This window comes from Micrasema longulum, unplaced genomic scaffold (genome assembly GCF_059751315.1).
Source record: "Micrasema longulum isolate JH-2025_06_02 unplaced genomic scaffold, ASM5975131v1 h1tg001134l, whole genome shotgun sequence".
Classification (NCBI taxonomy): domain Eukaryota; kingdom Metazoa; phylum Arthropoda; class Insecta; order Trichoptera; family Brachycentridae; genus Micrasema; species Micrasema longulum.
The window spans coordinates 196301-216637 of record NW_028278322.1 but is presented as its reverse complement, the minus strand read 5'-3'; the positions used below and the strand labels follow the sequence as shown (position 1 = coordinate 216637).

General features: G+C 33.7%; 2 protein-coding genes across 2 annotated transcripts in view; both read left to right on the top strand.

Moving 5' to 3' along the window:
- dnr1 (E3 ubiquitin-protein ligase defense repressor 1) overlaps positions 1 to 5370 on the top strand; it is a 70824-nt gene extending 65454 nt beyond the window's left edge. Inside the window, exon 7 of the mRNA XM_088233629.1 lies at positions 2559 to 5370. Coding sequence (XP_088089755.1) covers positions 2559 to 2649 — 91 coding nt within the window. The 3' untranslated portion in view covers positions 2650 to 5370. The remainder of the gene's footprint in view (positions 1 to 2558) is intronic.
- A 3183-nt stretch (positions 5371 to 8553) lies between these two features.
- px (MAP7 domain-containing protein plexus) overlaps positions 8554 to 20337 on the top strand; it is a 191098-nt gene continuing 179314 nt past the window's right edge. The window contains exon 1 of the mRNA XM_088233624.1: positions 8554 to 8998. The gene's annotated coding sequence lies outside the window, so the exon portion shown is untranslated. The remainder of the gene's footprint in view (positions 8999 to 20337) is intronic.

Genomic DNA, 20337 nt, shown 5'->3' with positions numbered 1-20337 from the left:
CTAGTCCAACTTCTTAGCATCCACGTCGCAAACCCCGGGCAATGGAAACACACTCATAACGGTGTGATCACAGCAGATAACGAGAGAATGAAAGGCGAGTTTCTGGCGCCTTCTAACCAGAACCGACCAGCTAAGGGAAGGTATCCCCGATGGAAAATTCCACCAGTGAAGGCAGCGGGAAATCACTTTTCCCAGGAATCACTCTGGCGAGTACATCAATAAGCAGTCGTTCTGGCTACGGAATATAAGAATAGCGCAGGACAGAGATGCTTTCGCTGGAATGGTCGCCAACGTCAAGGAGCAGGAAGAAAGAAGAATCCGCTGTAGTTTGAGCTACAGTGCAGCGCCCTATGCATCACTGGGTGCGGATAGGGAAATATAGAGGATCAATAAATGAAATACAATAAAGTATTAGTCAGTTTTGTCATAGTGTAAAAAAATATTATGTTACGTCACTTGATCACGATATACAAACGTGCCTTAAACAAGAAAGGAAGGTGATACCATGAATGGTTTAACATTATCCAAACAATGTCGGACAACTGAATACATAAACGCATCTAAAGTAAATACTAAGCTTGGTCATAACAAAATGTTTTTTGCAAATTTGTAGAGGACACAAAAATGGCAAATAGACAAAGAATCACTTATTTTAAGAGTAAATATTTTATTAATTATTTCCACATTCACTTTTTGAATCATTTAAATGAGTAAATAACATGAAAAATATATTGATATTTGCAATAATTACTATTATCAATTATTCTCATTAAAACTGCTAAAAATGTTTACTAATGGTGCCATTATCGTAAAAATTTTAAGGGTATTACTTATTTTGAATATCCCATCACAGAGAGCATGGGCAGATTTTAATTAATAACAATTAATAATAGTTAATTAATATGAAATATCATCAGTAATACTGCAATACTGCTTAACTAACAATGGATTTTTTTGGCAGGGGAACCTAAACAACCTTCTATTATTATTATTATGGAAAACTTATATAGCGCCATTTTTGTAATATAATACCTCAAGGGCGCTTGTTAATATATTGCTTACGATTTTAACCAACCATAAATATCACCGGAGTATCAGAAAAACTATTGTTTTTTAATGTAAAAATAGCAATAATTAAAAACTAACGGCTTAGTCCGAAGATATATAATATTTTGTTCCCTTAGTATATATATATACAGCATCTTTCTATCTTTTAAAATATTATATTATATACTTGAGTATATAATCAAACAATATTTTTTAAAATGTACTTCATAAAAAAGGGAAAAAACATCAAACCAAAAATTCATGCTCATTTAGATTATAATTTATGTTATTACGTTTAAGGTGTTTTATTAGAATTTAAAAATATGCACATATTTTTCTACGACAATAAACTGCTTGTGTATTGTAAGGACCCACATGTCTACATTTTTTTTTACCAGATAAAAATAATTTTGCTTTCTTACGATTTGACTGAATATTTCAATTTCGGGGCCAATTTTCAATGTGTTTTCAATAACTCAGAAAAACTAACTAAGAAAATGAGAACCAAGTTGTGGTAGAGCGGGGCTCAAACCTGGGACCTCTGATCCGAGAGTCCGCAACACTAGCCACGGAACCACAACTTGGTTATTTGTTTAATTTTTTAAATCGGGATCTCTTGTAAGTCGATGATAAATTTGTTATTACTTATTTAAATAATCTTTATTGTTGCTCTGAAAAATTTACCACACTGTCAATAGGGATCAATGAATCATAAATAATACAATGTTTATCTGCTCCATTTAAAAAAAATCTTCAGTTGATAATATTTAATCCTCGCTTGTTCTGGTAAACAAAAGAAAGATTATAATATTAACTCTGTACTTATTGAGAGCAATGTTTGCTTTTATCTTCATAGGTAGATCAAGTATTATTAATTGATAATAAGGAAAAAAATATCTCTTCGCTTTATTGATTATATTGTCATGTTTACTCATTACTTGTGATTGATTATTTATTTTTAGTATGTATTTATTTACATTTTACATTCAAAGTCTTTTATTGTTGATTTACTCTGAATTTTATGTATTATTATCTATCAACAGATGTTTAGTGATTGCAACATTGGCATTTAGGAATGTTTTTTAAATGACCCGAGCAATATAACAATTTTGTTTTTTTGCTAATTACCCCCCATGGGCTTTTAAATTTACAAAAAATACAATTTAGTGTATTAATAAAAAACATAAAATTATTTATTAATTGATTAGTTAGCTGTTTATTTTATAATTAAGTAATTTTAGGTTTTTAATAATGGTCTTTTAATATTGGTACAGGATTACTTAATAATTTCAAACACAAAAAATCTCCATCTTAGAAAAGGCCGAGTCATGGAGACTAACCTAACCAGAGAACACTTTGTATGAATCTTCAAATGCTCTAGTGTGAAATCAAATAAATAGGAATAGTAAAATCTACGATAAATAGAACCAAAACATTTAGAATAATAATAAATTGAACTAAAGAAATATACCTACGTATGTGTCTAATTGTTTTTATTTTCTTTGTTGCAGATGCACTCGATGTCCATTATGCAGAGGAGAAATTACGGAATCATTGAGAATATTCCTCCCTGTAGAATTACAGCACAAGGCGATTGTATGAAGCCAACACCGAAATTACAAAATTTGACAGTACAAAATAAGCGATTTGACGCAGAGTCGAGTGCGCGTGCGAATCCTGATCGACAAGTTACCGCGCCCCTCGAAACCGACAATTTTTCCTCAGTTTTCTCCGAAACTGGGCGCTAAAAGACGGTAATACAAGTTATAACGTGCGATCGAAAAGAACGTGAAATTGTTTCTGAGTGTTTGAACTCAATCGATCGCAACGATGTGCCGTGGGTGATTATCATCGAATAAACATTATACCTGAGATGTTTCGTTTTAGAAATGTCTCCATTGCCAATGTTAAGTCCAAGATCTATCACTCATATATTTATTAAAACTATTGCTTTTTGATACGCGAATATTAATATTTGCATAAAATCATGTTCTAGTTATTTTATTCTGTCTTTCTATGTTTTAAATTACACCGTATTCCTTTTAATTATATTTTTAGATATTTGTAATTCTTAATGTTTATCGAGGGCATAATGTCAAAATGTTACTTTATCTAATTAAATTTGTCTTATGTAAACAATTAAGACTGTGGTCGCCATATGCGCACTACAAATCATCGTCTCGGTAGCGAAAAGAACAGCCACAACATCATAGTTTTGAGAAAAATTACTTTTACCTTAACTAGTTAACAATAAATATATATTTCCATTGCATTACCGACATTCATTCGGCAAGGTTAATGAAACTTGTATGAAATATCAATTACTGAATATACTAAATATTTCATAAGAAAACGTCGAGGAAATATTTCATCGGCCTAACTTGTAAAACTCATAAATCCTGAGTTTTACGAGGAATGTAAAAACTGTTTTTACTTTGGTAGCGAAGCTTTTTTCGATAATTAAAAAAAAATGGAACACTGTTCAGATATTCAAGTTTTACACACATAGCTTATTAATTTGTATTCCCAAAGAAAACTGCAAAATATTATTGTTTACCATATGTGGATTTATGAGTTTCACAAGTTTAATGTGACGATTTGTTAAAAGAAATCACCAAGATGGCGAATTAATAGATTATTATTTTTGTGTTTTAAAATATTCCACAGCGAGAGTTTGCATTGATATATTTATGTATTTTTTGTTACTCAAAGTTTTATTTGAGCCGCTTTTTGAATATTAAATATTTCAAAACTTAAGGAAATTCATTCTTGGCACTCTCGTATTTAGGCTTTTTACTCGAGTAATTTCAGTATTGTTATTTCTATTAGTAATATCCTCCAGTATTTTATTGTATGTTATATCTTCCTACGAAGTATGCGGAGTAATCGGCGAGTACGCATTAAGTGTGAAGTGTTGTATCACCGCTGGGGTTGTGATTTGGACCTTTTTATAATAACACGAGAGATATTCTAGATTTTTTTTTCTCTATTTTGTCTCTTGAAACGGGGAACTCACTAGAACGTTCTTAAGAACTGATTAAGTGTAATTATTGGCAATAATGCGTAGATTTGAAGTTCTACATAGTACCTATAAATATGGAGCCAAATTTGTGAAAATTAAAAAACGTTTTAGTGAAATGCCGTACTGTTAAATCTACTGAAAAATCTCAATCTTCTACTTGACTTTATATTAAAATTATCGTATGAGTGATACATACTTGTGTTTTAAAAAATATATATTAATTGTAAAAATCGATTGAACTTATTATGTTCTTAGTACCTATATGTAAATATAAATATCTGTACCTTAAAAGATAAGGCACTGGAGTCACATTGAACAAAATGTTCAGGAAACGAGATTTTGCAATTTCCTAAACATCGTAACTTTTGAACCAATTAAGATAATTTCAATCTATAAAGAACTTTCAATATAAAATATAGATTATTTTAATAATAATAGAACATAATAAAATAGCATATCTGGGACTACTGATGTTTTTTGCATTAAAACAAAATGGACTTCAGATTTTTATTTCAACTTAAAAAAGCATTTATATGAATGTGGACTTTGTGTTTTGTTGGCGTATAAAATAGCTTTTTGCAATAATTTCTGCATTTTTAACTTCCAAATAGCAAAAAGTGGACACCCACGTTTTATCCTCTAAGGTACATATATTATAACAAAGAATAATTAACTTAACAAATCTGTGTTATCTGTGTTATTTTTCTTTAATAATTTAGTCAACTCTTCGATGCAAATGTGTATTAGGCAATAAATGATTGTAGAACTATATTCTCGACACGAAGTTGAATACGGCATTGACATTGTAAGATTACATTAGAAAAACAATCAAATAAAATTGTGTTCTTTATAAAAACAATTTTTAATCAATTTATTGAAAAAAATCTCTGTACTTTTAAGTCTTTATTTCAATGCCTAGTCATTAGTTGAATAAATATTACCTATTTTCAAATTACACGTTACCTAAATAGAAAGGTTGAAAATCGATACAGTTTATAATATTTTTTACTATTCAGAGTGATAAATATGTGATAAAAATATGATAAAAATTGAATGTTAAACTTTATTATTTTCAAAATTCACTCTTTAGATTTTAATACATATTTTTAATAAATACATTTTGTACTATGATGTATGTATGTAGTTTCGAAACGCAGTATTGACCGTCTTCAAATTATGTGCATAGTGGGTTTATTATTATCCAAAAACCATTACCAACTAAGGTTTTAATGATAAGGGGATCTAACCTAAAAAAGTATTTTTGAAATATAATACGAAAAAATATAATATCACTTACCAAACAATTTGTCTTTTATTTTTCGCCCTATGAAAGCTACCCATAAAAAAAACTCTTCGAATATTTTTTGCAAATTCTGGCACCTAACCAACACATAGAACACCAAACTGAGTTTAGAGAGTAAGTGCTGTGGGAGAATATTAGGTATACGGTGGTTCCATTTCATAACACTGAAGTCCGAGAATGGACACAGTAGACGGCGGTAGACATGTGCTGCGGATGCCTCAGGAAAACCTTCGCTCAAGTTTCATCTTATTTACACCTGCGGGCTCCTGCCGTCCTGGAACGCTGTCGATGATGATCTTTCAGATTTATTCGGCGGAACTAAGGGGTATGGGAGAAGGCGAGAATGCTGGTAAACAGTAGGGTCTCTTGGGTGCGCCTGATGATGTCCACATGCTCCACATAAAAAAGAAAAAGTATTTTTATTCAATTTAGAGTATTCTGCCATTTATTAGTGGAACATTTAATTTAATTAGTAGAGCATTTAAATCATAGATAAAATATACTTTAGATTGGAAACTCCGTACATTTATATGAGCATTTTAGCACCAATCATAGCACCGCCACGAATCAGTGCCACAAAGCTTTAGCAATGATTCGGACCTGAAATTATCGCCTTACAAGGTGGTGACTACAACACTACAGTACAATTTGAAAAATGGATTACTCCTGAAGTAACATGTTGATGGGTATCAGGGCCCTGATTACAATGGGAAGTTAACATTTATCTTCAATTTTATCTACGAAGTAAAATTAAGTTTTCGGTATAAAAAATAGAATATATTTACAAGTTTTTTTTTCTAAACATGTTTAATTACCAGTTACCGCCGAAGATGCTTTAAATTTTCTTACAAATATGCACACGGTTGTACATAAATATCGATATTAGTTTATACCGATAAAGATAGCCGTTCATAATCACGGCCCTGTGCAATGTGCAATGAGGACTTGTATTAGTATCAAACAAGAAGCAGAGATGATGATGATGGCTTCCTAAGGTGAGGTTGAATGAAATTCGAAACAATTTGTTTTATAATGATCTAAAAGTGTTCAATAAGTTGCCAGAAAGTCTCCAGGAAGCTAGAACCATCTCCACATTTAGAAAATAATGTGTACATTAAAAATATAATTTTTATGTAAAGATTGAATGTGAAATACGAGTTTGTAAAATGTATATTATTTACCACTAAAGGCGTGTTTGTTATTGAACATTACAACAATTAACTGAAAAAATATGAGATATCATCAGAGATTCTGAAAAACCGCGTAACTATCAATTGAATTTTTCATCAGGGGAACCTTAAGTGATTTTTACTTACTTACTACATACTATTAAGGACCGTTTTTCCAAAACACGACATTCACTTGAAATATAATTTTTCAGGAGAGGGTTTTTTGTGATTCGTGTCAAATCGCATGGACAATATTTATTTTTAAAAATTACGCCTTACAACTAAACCTGTAGACATGGAATTAAAAATAGTCCAGAAGGAGCGTAGAATCATATTTGAATACATCAGACTGTGTCCAAAAATTCCTCCACTTTCACCGCGCGTATTCGTGATGTCGCCGCGTAACGTTGCACGATGGAAAAAAATATAATCATAACACAAATGTAAGGTTAAAAAAAAGCAATCTGTTACTTTCTCCAAAATTTTATTGTGCACGCGGAAATATTGATTGAGACAACAGAGTAGATATGTAATGGTCATTTAATAAGAGTAATTAAATAAATGAACTTTGAACTTAAAATTTAAAACAAATTTATTTTACATAAAACGGATATTTTTATATCATGTTAAATAATATTTGATGTTTGACAGAGTTGTTAATCCGAGGTCAAATTTTCATTAGTTCTCTCATTAAATGAGCAAAGTAGGATAAAAAAAAAATACTACCCTGGAAACACTAACGAAATGTCAATTTTTATTTTTTCGACAATCTGACAGACGGAAAAATAATTCAATTTTTAAGTAATGTATTTGCTACTTACACATTCATTTGCTAATTACACATGAAATGTGATCTCATACTGTTTCTTTGAGATCCTAGCAGTATTTCTACACTTTAGGACACAACACGGCATAGTTGAATTCAAATCAGGAGTTGCGTACTAAGCGACGTCTTCAAAGAAACTAATGGGTTAAAACATAAAACTACTCATTTATGAGTAGTTGATTCGCCTTCTGTTTGATGCTCGTATGCGGTTTCTGAACTATTCTTAATTCTATGTCTGTAGATAATCTTTTTGTTAGTTTATAATTTTCTTTTGTATTTTATTAGCACCTAATAGAAATCATTGAAATTAAAGATAAAATATAGTTTTTTTCAAAATTAGGGATCACATATTCTTTTTTTTATAAAACACATATTTGATTATGCAAGACATTACTGGTTTTTAGGGGTTATTATTTAAAAAATTGATGTGTCTCAACACTAGCCATAAATTAAAAAAAAAAAAACAAAATGCCATATTCAGCAAATATTGCGTTATGAAAAATCAATCTCTGAATTTAAATCAATTATAAATACCGCTGGAGTATTAGAAAATCTATCATTATGGAGAGGAAAAATTACAACCACTTAAAACTAACAGCCCTTAGTCCTTATAAAGTATTTATTGAAGTAAAAACTTATATTTAATAACGTAAAATTTTTAATTTCCATACACTTAAATCGACAAAAAACTGTTTCTCCAAGAGTGTTTTATTCAGCGCATTACATGAGAATGATGAAATCAGGTGAGAGTGTAAATCTGAGTCAAGAATAATTGATAAGATTAAGAAAGGGTCTCTGAGATGGTTTGTCATGTAGAACGAATGGTTGACGAAATAATGGTAAAACAAGTATATGTGGAGAAAATTAACGGTAACGTGAGACGAGGACGACCAAGGAAGACGTGGCATGATCAGATAAACCAAATTTTAAAGTCTGGTCATGTCAAAAGCAGACAGAACCGAAGGGCATGTATGAATGTGGAAGAAGCTAGGAATGTATGCCTGGATAGACGTGTGTGGCGGGCTATTCTCTTTGCCTTCACCTTCGGAGAAATGGCGTGATGGAAGTAGTAGTACATTATTTTCTTGCACTTGACAGGTTTATAAATAAAACAACTTAAAAACAACCTACCCCGAAATTTTGAATTAGGTTACTACCTTAATTAATTCATATGAAGTTCTTACTCGATAAAATATTTTCAGAAATGGCAATGTTTTTTGTGTGAAATTTAAGAATCTTTCCATTAAATGCCGCTAGAGTGGCGCACTAGCCCGTCACAAAAGGATAATGAAAATACATGCACATCCAATCAAGATGGCCGCCGAATTATGTCGATGCGGAACGGGGAAAGTGAATTTAGTTTGAAAACCTGTCAAATTAACCGAGCTTTCCGGAGATTTTGTGATTAGTAGTTTTTGTAATATTGTTCCGAGTTTGTGTGGCTTCTTAATTCGAAGCGTGTGATAGTTTAAAGTGGAGTTTTAGTGCGAATATTGTGAGATCTGAATAGACAACTTACGGAATGGCATTTGCCAAGTGTAATCTGAGATAAGAAAATTGTGCTTAATGGTGTGAAATTCCAAGTGTAATGTGTAAAATGTCGTTCATCGCATGATATTACTTCTATAGACGTAAGTACATTTTATCTATGACATGTTTGACTTCTTCCGCCTACAGAAAACCCGATAGTTTAGAACATCCGTCGAGATTTCGTCACGATTTAAATGCTAACCCATTCGCGTACAAGCTGTTTTTATAATTCCATCGGACGAAACGCAAAGTCAGCTCGCTATGTAAATGACCGAATATGCTCTAAAGCTATTTTGTATTCGAATATATGTAACGGTGTCGGGTGTTCGCTTAAATAAACAATGTCTCCTCGACTTCCCATACGACAACTCGCAACGGGCTTTATTTCATAACGTCTATCCCGGCTTATGTAAACAGTTCTTCTCGTCTCGATGGAGTAGGGAACTGGCAGCTGGTAGAGCGAACATCCAAGACCTTAGCTGGGATGTATCCCCGATCCATCACATCTGACATTTCGGCTAGTTGACATAAAAGAAATCGTTCCGTGTAGATTCTGCGATGTCAAAAAACGCGCGATGCAGGTATATTTACAGTTAAATGTGATATTATATTACGCCTGCATGCCATTTAAACGTTGGACTTTTATGCCAAATACTCCGCGAAAAAAAAATATGACTCAAATAAACCCACTGAAAATTTAGCCTTTCGCTTTTCGTGTACCAAAAAACTACTAAAAATACATTTGAAAAAAGAATACAAATTCATAATCGCGTATTTGTTTTTTAAAGGTTGTTAAATTTGCAGTTTTGCAAGTCGTTAATTTGATGTTAGTATTATTATGGAAAACATTTTCACTCTTTTGAAGGCTCTGCCTGTCACAAAATAAATTTGTTATTATTCGCAAGTTTCTGCTCGTAAAATGTTGCTTGGTTCCTCGAAATCGTACAAAAATTAGAAATATTACAATGTTAACATTTAGAGGTTCTTAAATTATGTTTACACAATATATTCATTATAATTGTTTTTAGATTGCGATATTTATCGATAAATGATTTAATTTTCGCTGTAATTGACTGCCTGTTATCGAACTTTTTTTAAAACCCTCCTCTCACATTTTTTGACATTGCGCAAATTGTATTATTTATTTACAAATTAAATTAACAGCACTGATGAATTTATGAAAAAAAAAACAAACTGGAGTTTTTTTTTTAATTGTTAAGGCAACACATCCTAACATGGATGATTTGTGCCATATGGTGTGCTTAAAACGTTTAAAAAAATAAATAATAAACGCAAATATATTTCAGTTGAAAAATTTATATCATTTAAAACAACAAATTTAGAGAAGTTCAAAACTACTGCTGGGGATTAGACTGACAAGATATGAGATGAATTTAAGGGGAGGCGAAAGTGTACAAAAGATATGCATCCCGAATGGGGCATCTAAACGACGCGTGGTCTATGCATTCCTCGTCAAGCCGAGGACTGTCCAGTCTTGATTTTAAACAAATGTTTATTCAGAATACAGTGGCCAATCCTCAGTCTGATAATATTGGAGACGATTCTTTCGGACAATTTGTAGGCACGATACCAGGGAGAGGGTCAGATGAAATTTTGTATATTTTTGTATCGAATTCCCCTGTTTGCATTTGAAGTTTGCCGAAACTTATTCCAACCAACAAAACTGTCTTTTTTGATCTGACGGAGTTGAACGCGATTTTGCTTGTCGAAATTCGAGGGGGGGCTTCCATCGAGCAAGGCCCCCTTTGCACCTTCATCAGCCATTTTATTTCTCGAGCAATCATTACCTCCCTTCCGCCGTTCATGACATCCAGGAGGTCATCTTTGATAGAGCAAATAATTTGGTTCAAACTAGAGTTACATTAATATGTTTCTTTTTTGGATTTGTTCCGACGTTTCGGCTTCCATTGCAGGAGCCATCTTCAGGGTAAACTGAGTGTTTTGTAGAAAAAAGTGTGTGTTTAAGTACTAGTAATTTTTACCGTGTCGCAGTCGACAGTAGGCACATTTCTATTCATTTTTGTAGTATGTAGTGCTGGGAACCATGTTGAGTTTAATTAAAGCCCGTCGTCTTTGTTTATGTTATTTGGGTGTCTGTGTATTTCAATTGCCTCTTTTTTATTCGTGCACTGTAATTACTGGGTTTATGCAAAAAATTTGGTTCAAATGCGAAAAAATGTCCGGTGTCTATTAAGTGTTCCGCTATTGCAGATTTGTCAGGATGCCCAAGTTTACACGCTCTTTTGTGTTCGTCAATCCTTTTCTTTGCTGTTTGTCCTATGTACACTTTATCACATCCTCGGCAACTTAGTTTATAAACAGCTTCCGTTTCCAGCTTCCACCCAAAAAAGAAACACATTGATAACAGTGACCGTGAAAACCTTCGCTCCTGATTAAAGTTACATTAATTTCTAATTTATGTGTTCAAATAATATATTCTCGTTCTTATGATCGACCCAAAATTTTGGTGCCATTTTCAACGAGTTGTAAATAACTCTCTATTAGAAAATAGGCACCACGTTGCGGTTTGGTCTGCGAGTCCGTGACGCCTTCACCGAGTTGTTTTTTTTATTTATTAAATTAATTTTAATTTATCTACTACAACCGTCACGCTATTTCTCGTAGGGGTAGGAAGATACGATGGACCGCCATATACGTCTACCCCGACATACATTCCTAGCTTCTTTCACATTCACGATACATCTTATACCATGCCCTTCGGTTGCGTCTGCTTTTGACGTGACCAAACTTGAGATTTCAGTCATTCTTGGTCGTCCTCGCCCAGCGCAACCATTCATCAACGCCATATTTATTCTTTCTTTTTCATTATAAACAATGATTAATAATAAAAATTAGGTGACCTCACTGGGGTTACCCGCGCCGAGGACACTAACCAATATACTTTTTTTTTTTTTTACATGTGCCGTGACGGGCGCCGTGGCGCAGTTGTTAGACGGTCAACTGTGAAACTGGCGTCGCGGGTTCGATTCCCTCCAGTTGCAGGAAAGAAAATAATCGAAGAAAGATTTTTTCTCAATAGGTCTAGGCGTTGTGATGTATTTTTCACTACCTCCTTTCATATCCCCTCTATCCCACCTGCTGACAAGCCTCTAGAGGCTTAGCGGGTTATTCCTTTAAAAAAAAAGTGAGAATATACAAAGAAGACTTAATAAACAGATATAATTAACAAAATGTTCAGACGGTTTTAAACGCTACGTATTTATGTTTGTATTTAATTTATGTATATTATAAAACGCACAATAAAATAAAAAAAACATATTATTTGTGGAGCAGTTGATTCAATATTGGTTTGGGCGAATGAGACAATCCATTTTACTTCTAACCAGCTCCACTATCCATTCATTGCCTTTTTGAACATTTTCTCGATACTAATTGTTTTAATGTGTAGTGGATTAAGTTATAGATTTTAATTGCATAATATTCAAAATCCCTAAATCTGTTATGCCATTATTTCGTCATCCATTCGTTCTACATGACCGATCTTAGTGAGCCTTTCTTAATCTTATCAATTATACCCGTCTCAGATTTAAACTTTTTCTCGATTTCGTCATTCGTATCCCTGTCGTACATCGATTTCCCACCCGTTTAGGGTTACCGTTACCAAAATGAAGGGATGCCCGTACAGGGTGCTTAAATGCCCGATTTTCCAGAAAAATCTTGTCTTTGGTAAAAAGCGGTAGTTTCATTGTTCTCCACTGCCTCTAGATCGGCGGTTTCCAACCCTTTACCGTGCGCGCCTTCTCCACCTTCCTCCTAAAATCACTACGCCCCCCTCCCACCTCTGTAATCATTCGCTATTACTACCATCACGACATTTCTCCGTAGGGGTATGCAGAGAGAATGGACCGCCACACACGTCTATCCTGGCATATATTCTTAGCTTCTTCCACATTCATACATGCCATTCGGTTCTATCTGCTTTTGACATGACCAGACTTAAGTTTTGGGTTTATCTGATGATGCCATGTCTTCCTTGGTCGTCCTCGTCTCACGTTACTATTCATTTTCACCATATATCGTTGTTTTACCATTATTTCGTCATCCATTCGTTCTACATGGCCAAACCATCCCAGATACCCTTTCTTAATCTTATCAATTATACTTGACTCAGATTTACACTCTCGCCTGATTTCATCATTCGTAACCCTGTCATTCATTGGTTTCCCAAACACTCCTCGAAGAGATAGCATTTCAACCGCGTTCACTCGGCTCTCATCCTTTCTCTGCCAGTTCCATGTTTTACTTCCATCCATAAGTTTTGGGACTGAAACTCCGCTGTGCACTGCCAGTTTGCTTCGATTGACATATTTTTCTTAGCAATTACTGTGCTTAGTGCGCCGTTTATTTTGTTGCCCGCATTCACTCTCCTTTCAACATCTTTTTCTACTCTTCAATCTCTTGAAAACACGCTTACTAGATACACAAATTCTTATACTTGTTCAAGACATTCGTTGTTTACATTTATTATGCCGTCAGTAACCTCACTTCTCCTTTCAAATACTATCACTTTTGACTTACTTTCGTTCATTACCAAGTTGCTCTCCATACATTCTAGAGACAATTTTTTTGCAAATCCTCGTTGCTGCTTGTTAACAGAACTGCATCTTCAGCATACAACAAGCAGCTTACCGAAAAATTATCCATTTTTGCTCCAATACCCATACATTATATCTCTTTCAAATCAAACAAACTATTCAAATAACAATGGGCTTGTTTATTTTTAATCGAATGACAGATTTTAAAAAATAAATCAATATACAGTGAAACCTCTATCTATCGTTCCTCGAATAATCGTTTTCCCGGATGTGTCGTTTATTTCTTCCAACTCCGATATAATTTCATATAAAACATACAAAACTTGATCGCATCGATCGTTTCTCTGTCCACCATTTTACCGCATTCATCGTTTGAATTACGATGCGTATTTGTCATATTTTAATATTTTGTGTATGTTCTAATGCGCAGAACGTTCGAAAGAGAAAGAGAGACATAATGACAATTAGAACATGTTAAGGTTTCTGAAAATTATTGGCTAAGACTTATACACAGACGAATTTCAACAATTTTGTCACATTTGACGACAATATCCCAACGTGTGGGATAGAAACTATCGAAAGCTCGTGTGACGCAAAGTTAAAGCAGACAGCTGAAGAGGTTGATATTGATGAAGAGTAGCCGCCGCCTGTACCTTCATTTTCAGAAGCATCCACTATCTTCGAAAGATTAAAAACATTCTACCACTCACATTCAATAACTGATGCCGAAAAAAATATTATTTGCAAAGCCGAAAATATAATGTTGACTTACGGGAATAAAACTGTAAAAAAACAAACGTCGGTGAAAGATTATTTCCAATGCAATAAACTTAAATATTTTTTTTGTTTTTGTTCCGCTTTCTAATTTTATTTAAATACATTTATTAACACCTGAAACTTGTATCTGTTTTAGAATTTGAACCTGCAGATTGCCAGGGCGGTATCTTTACCCGATCTTATCTCCTTGTGTATTGACCTCTTATTCCCGCATTCATAGTTTATTTCAATAAGTCCTTTTAAAAACGATAAATAGAGGTTTCTCTGTAGTTAAATTTGTTGCAACAGAGGGAAAACATTTTTGAGAAGGAAATATGGGAGTCTAGCCATTTTCAGGGCTACAGCCACACATAAGTGCACTAGGCATTAACTGGGCTCACATGCCTAGACTCCCATATTGCCCTTTTAAAATGTTTCCCCTCTCTATTGCAACAAATTTTGAAGGAATAAATTGTCCAAAAAATAGCTTCTCGGGCCATCTCCATTCTTGACAAATTATTTATTCCTTTGAAGGTCGTATTCGTAATTAAGTTACGAATAATACTTTTAAATAATATTTTGCAAATGGAATCAGCGATAATAAAAAATGCACATAAGATGTCAGAAATATCAATTTGCAATAATTTTCTAAAATTTATTAATATTTTTGCAATATATTTGTACAAAATGGCTTTGTGTATCAGCGATTCCATCATAACCCGGCGTTTATATGCGGGAAAAAAATCCCATCAAATATTTTACGATATTTTTATTTGGTTATTATAAATATGTTATAATTTTACTGTGGGTTTATTTCGTAAAATTATTACGTATCAAAAATATGACGGAGACTCATTTATAGCAACGTCATAGAAATAACTTTAAAGAAGATGCAAGGAAATATAATTATGATAATATCAGGTTTTGAATTTAAATTTATCATTTGGAACAAAGATAACCTTAGATATTTTTTCTTCGTTTTTTTTTTCATAAAACATCATCATAATAAAACCCCAATACGCGCAAGATCGTGCATAGGGCACTGCATTGTTAAATAAAATCCAGCGTATCTCCATAATCAAAATATTTTTCTGTCTACACTCACCCTTTAATACTAAATGCACTATTGTACGAGCATTACTACTACCCGTTCTAGATTACGCTGATGTTTCCATGACTGATTTAAGCTGTGAGCAACTCGATAAACTTGAACAACTTCAGAATACACGCATAAGGTACATTTTTGGTCTTAGGAAATATGACCACATTTCTGATTATCGTAGGCAACTGAAATGGCTCAAAATTATCAAAGATAAAGCCACTTCAAATCTTTTATTGAAAAATTAATTGGTCTTAATAATATTTGGCTGATTTATATAGCGCCATTTTTGTGAAAAATCACCTCAAGGGCGCTTTACAATTGTATATCTAAACTTACATTCTAACTAAACTTAAGTGATACATTATATTTCCAGATTTCAAATTGAGGGTATGATAATCTAAAGAAGTGAAATTTTAGTTGGGATCTGAACTGACTGGAACTGTCGACGATTCGTAAGTTTGAAGGCTATCGGTTCCAGGCAGAGGGGCCGGCAACGGCAAAAGCACGATCTCCAAATCTAGTGTTTGCGAGCGCCAGATTTCGACTAGTTTTCCTCTTCCTGAATCAAATGCTGACCCAAGAGTAGATTTTCTTTGACATATATTTTCCCTCATACAAATGTCCTATAGGTATTTCGGAGCCATTTCATGAAGGGATTTGAATACTGTCCAGAAAAGCTTGTATTTTACTATATCTGGGCTTTTTAACCAGTGCAAATCTCGAAGATGTTGTGAGATGTGAGAATATTTTTTTACTCCCGTAATAAGCCTTGCTGCTCCATTGAAAACAGATTGAAGTTTATTAGTTTGATATTTTGGGAGATTTGCGTATATTCCATTACAGTAATCTAGACGCGAAACGACATAAGCATTTACAAGAGCTTTAGTTGCGTCTATAGGAATATTTTTCCGCACGGATTTGATCCGTCGGAGATGGAAGAAACCAGCACTTACCGTTTTATTGTCCTGAGAATGAAGAGAAAGATCTGAATCTAAATGAACACCCAGTAGTTTAACATTTATACTAGGGGTAAGATCACAACCTGCGATTGAAATTGGAAATTATGTTTATTTATTTAATAAACGCTCAGAGGGCTCGTACAGTATATAGTTTAAAAGAACATTGGGCTTTACTTACAAACTTGGTACAAAGTAATTCCTAGGTATAATGGTAAAATAGGAAAGGAACACCATCCTCAGTCTACCACTGTAATAAGGGCGTTATTCCTATCCTTATTCTATCACTATACCCGGGCGTAACGTTCTACCTGGTTAATAAGTAAGGCTTATTAAGAATTATAGAAAATAACATAAAATAAAACCATAATTATTAACAATGTTTGAGTTTGTCCAAATGCTTGCAGACTGGCTGGATTTCCTCCCTAGGGAGTTATTAATATTTAAATTTATTATAACAGAAAGGGAAAACATTATTGAGAAGGGATATGGAAGTCTAGGCATTTACATTTTACTTCCATATTACCCGGTAAAAGAAGTATAAAAGTTGGAAAATTGTTTTCAGGCGTTGCCTAGTGCGTGATTTGGTTCAGCCGGATGAATCTCACCCGCGTAATAAAGATTTCAGCTCCTTTACTTCACAAAAGTCAACAGATGGAAGAGTTGAAGAAATATGGATGTTTAAACATGGGCAGAATGGTGAATGTTACACAGTGTGTAAAGTGGCCACTTAAACCAGCCAATGACCGGTCATAAGCCCTGTAAATGCCTAGACTTCCATATTCCCTTCTCAATAATGTTTTCCCTCTCTGTTGCCATAATTATTACACTAAATATGTAATTAATTCTAAGAAAGAAAAAGGAAATAGAGTAAAGATGAATTGAAACGAAAAACATATTAAAAAGTGGAGAATTGAGGGGATGGCCATTCAATGGAATGGCCAGCTGATTTAATAGCAGCAGGAGTGGTGTGGAGCGAGTCCCGCAGCTCGGCGTGATAATTAGCAGTTCTGTGGATGCGCGCCGGGTGAAGGTGGTCCTCACGTTGGAAGAGTCTGGTGGTCCTTGTAGGTACACGAAAGTTTATCACGGACAGTAATTTTGGCCAATTTTTTAGGGTGCATATCTCTTTGCACGTAGAATAATAATAATTGAACGTAGTTATGCAGAAAGCAGCCAGTCCACAATTTTGCGAAAATATGATATTGATGTTATCGGGTGCAGTAAGGTCCGTTCTAGGTTCTGCTAGAAACAAGCAGACCGCTTTCATACAAACAAACTGTATTAATCACCTTCTGAAATTGGTGTCGATCGCAAAAACGTCATTTCTCAATTTGCAGAAAACACCCACAGCACTAGAAACATTTTACGGTACTTTAAAAAAATCATTAAAACTGATAAAATACATAATTAGATTCTTGTTTGTAATATAAAAAAAACTTATGTATTCATTGTTTATCAATTGTTTAAGTCAAAAATATTCCAACAGTTGTGTACATTCGATTATTCACTTATTAGCTCAGTTTCACCTTTCTATGGCTGGCTGCTTTCTGAATAACTACGTTCAATGAAGAACTTCAGCACTACGGGAAATTGGATACAAAAAATGTTTTCTTGCGCGGAGTAAAAATTAGAGCTTTAAATTGTACCTCAAAGTTTCTTGAAAATGTACGGAAAACATAAAAATAAACATTTTAATAAAAACGCACTACTTTAAATGACGTCACTGGTTCATGTGAATCAACCTATGATCTGAGAGCTATGGAAGATTTCCGGTCTGCTTGTCGCTTCTGGACCAATGGGAAGAACTGAATGAGAATAAGCGGAAATGAACCTCTGACGTTACACGCGGAGTTATTTCAGAAATACAAAACTTCAAAAAATCGTAGCGCTGATAATACGATATATAAAAATTGAAAAAAAATTTTTTTGACTTAGTTTAATAGTCTATTAACAAATATTTTTTTTTTTAAAAACCACTGAACTTCCTCATTGTCCTTCTGCTGGAGAGCAATGGTAACCTCAACTCGGACATCAAAGTTTGGTAGCAAATTTCATCTAAATGTTAGATTTTTTTGTTATTAATACTTATTGCGCAGGACTGTACGTTTTCTGAATGAAATAATAATATTTAATTTTTTTTGGGCCATTTTTAACGAGTTGCAAATACCTGAAGAATCAACTGGGGATCAAACACCGGGCCTCTAATTACTAATATTGCATTGAAACTATACTAAATAATATAAACAATAATAAAGGGGTCAACGAATGGCGATGCGTGCTGAGGCTTTGTTTGTACAGATGGCCAAATGTTTTTTGTTATTTCTGCAAACTTATTATTTTATAAAATGAAACCGGATCAGAGTAAGCAATGGTTAATACGCAGAGTTCTACGTGCAATAACTGAACAAATAAAAACACATTTAAAAATAAAATTAAAGGAAAACCACGAAAAAAAACAAGTTATTAAACAACACACAGTTGTGTAAAATATGTCGATATTTTTGTATGATATAGATTCTGATAATTCAGAGAATTCATACTCAAGTCTGTGTCCTCGTGGTGTAGTGGTCAGCGCATTTTCGTACCATGCGAGAGGTCTCGGGTTCGATTCCCGGCATGGTTGATGAAATGTTTATTTTAAAAAGGGTGCTTTTAAACTAGAATATTTCACAGTCCCGGGTACGTATTCTGATGGGAAATTAAAATTTATCTTCAATTTTATATACAAAGTAAAATAAAGTTTTCTGTACGAAAAAAAATAATATGTTTCCAATTTTTTTTCTAAACATGTTCAATTACCGGTTACCGACGAAGATATTTTGAATTTTCATACAAATATACACACTGTCGTACATAAATATCGACATTAGTTTATACCGTCTCAGTATATACCGATGATGATAGCCGTTCATAATCGCGGCCCTGGACTGACACCCGAACCGTAAACCGTTCATCTTACCTTCATCTAAGAAAAATGATGCTGCGATTGGTGTACCAATGCAGTACCCTATGCACCATTAGTTGCGGAAAGGGAATGATGATGAGTCTCTGTCCAGGCGGATGAAGAAAACAGTTCTGCCTGTGAAACAACCAGATTCCTGCACGAGTGTTTTCCACCGGATGCCTGCTCGAGTTTAATTCCTAAAAAAGGAAATCCAGTAGAGATTAGTCCGCCTAGTATTTGCGGTGATTCGCGCGTTTCCCTACCATGCTTGAGGTCAACAGAGTTGGGGAAATGTGGATGTTTAAACATAGGCAGACTGTTGAATTTTACCCAGCGTGTAAAGTGGCAGCTTAAACCAGCCAATGACAAGTCATAAGCCTTGCGAATGCCTAGACTTCATATTCCCCCTCTCAAAAAGTTTTTCCCTCTGTTGCAATAAATTTCAACAATTTTTCGAGCTATTAGCTTGTATTTTGTTGTGAATTTAACAAGTATAAACTTTCTTTTAAAAAAAAAAGAATTGTGAATACAGAGGAAGTTTAGTGTTTAAAAAAAAATACGATTGAAATAAGCCAATTTAAAAAAAAAAAAAAAATATGTGTCGTATTATCAGGGCTATGATTTTTTAAAGTTTTGTATTTCTGAAATAACTCCGCGTGTGACGTCGGAGGTTCTTCTCTGTCAGTTCTCCCGATTGGTAGTTTACTGTAAGTAAATCGTATATCCTTCACAGCTCTCATATCATTGGTTGGTTCATATGAACCAGTGACGCCGTTCAAAGTAGTTCATTTTTATTAAAGTATTTTTTAATTCTTTTTCGTACATTTTCAAGAAACTGCCGTACAATTTAACGCCCTAATTTTTACCACGCGCAAGAACAAAATTTTTGTATCCAATTTCTTGTAGGGCTGAAGTTCCTCATTGAATTTGCCTTATCAAATAACGCGCTTAGATTTATACAAGATGTCCCACATAACCCAAGAGTGTGTGGTGAAATAATGTTGCATAACAAATGAGTCACATATTTGCAAAACTAGTCACATTTGAATTTCATTAATATTCTTGTTTATTGCACATTTTGTAAGTTTTAAGGCTGTAGTCA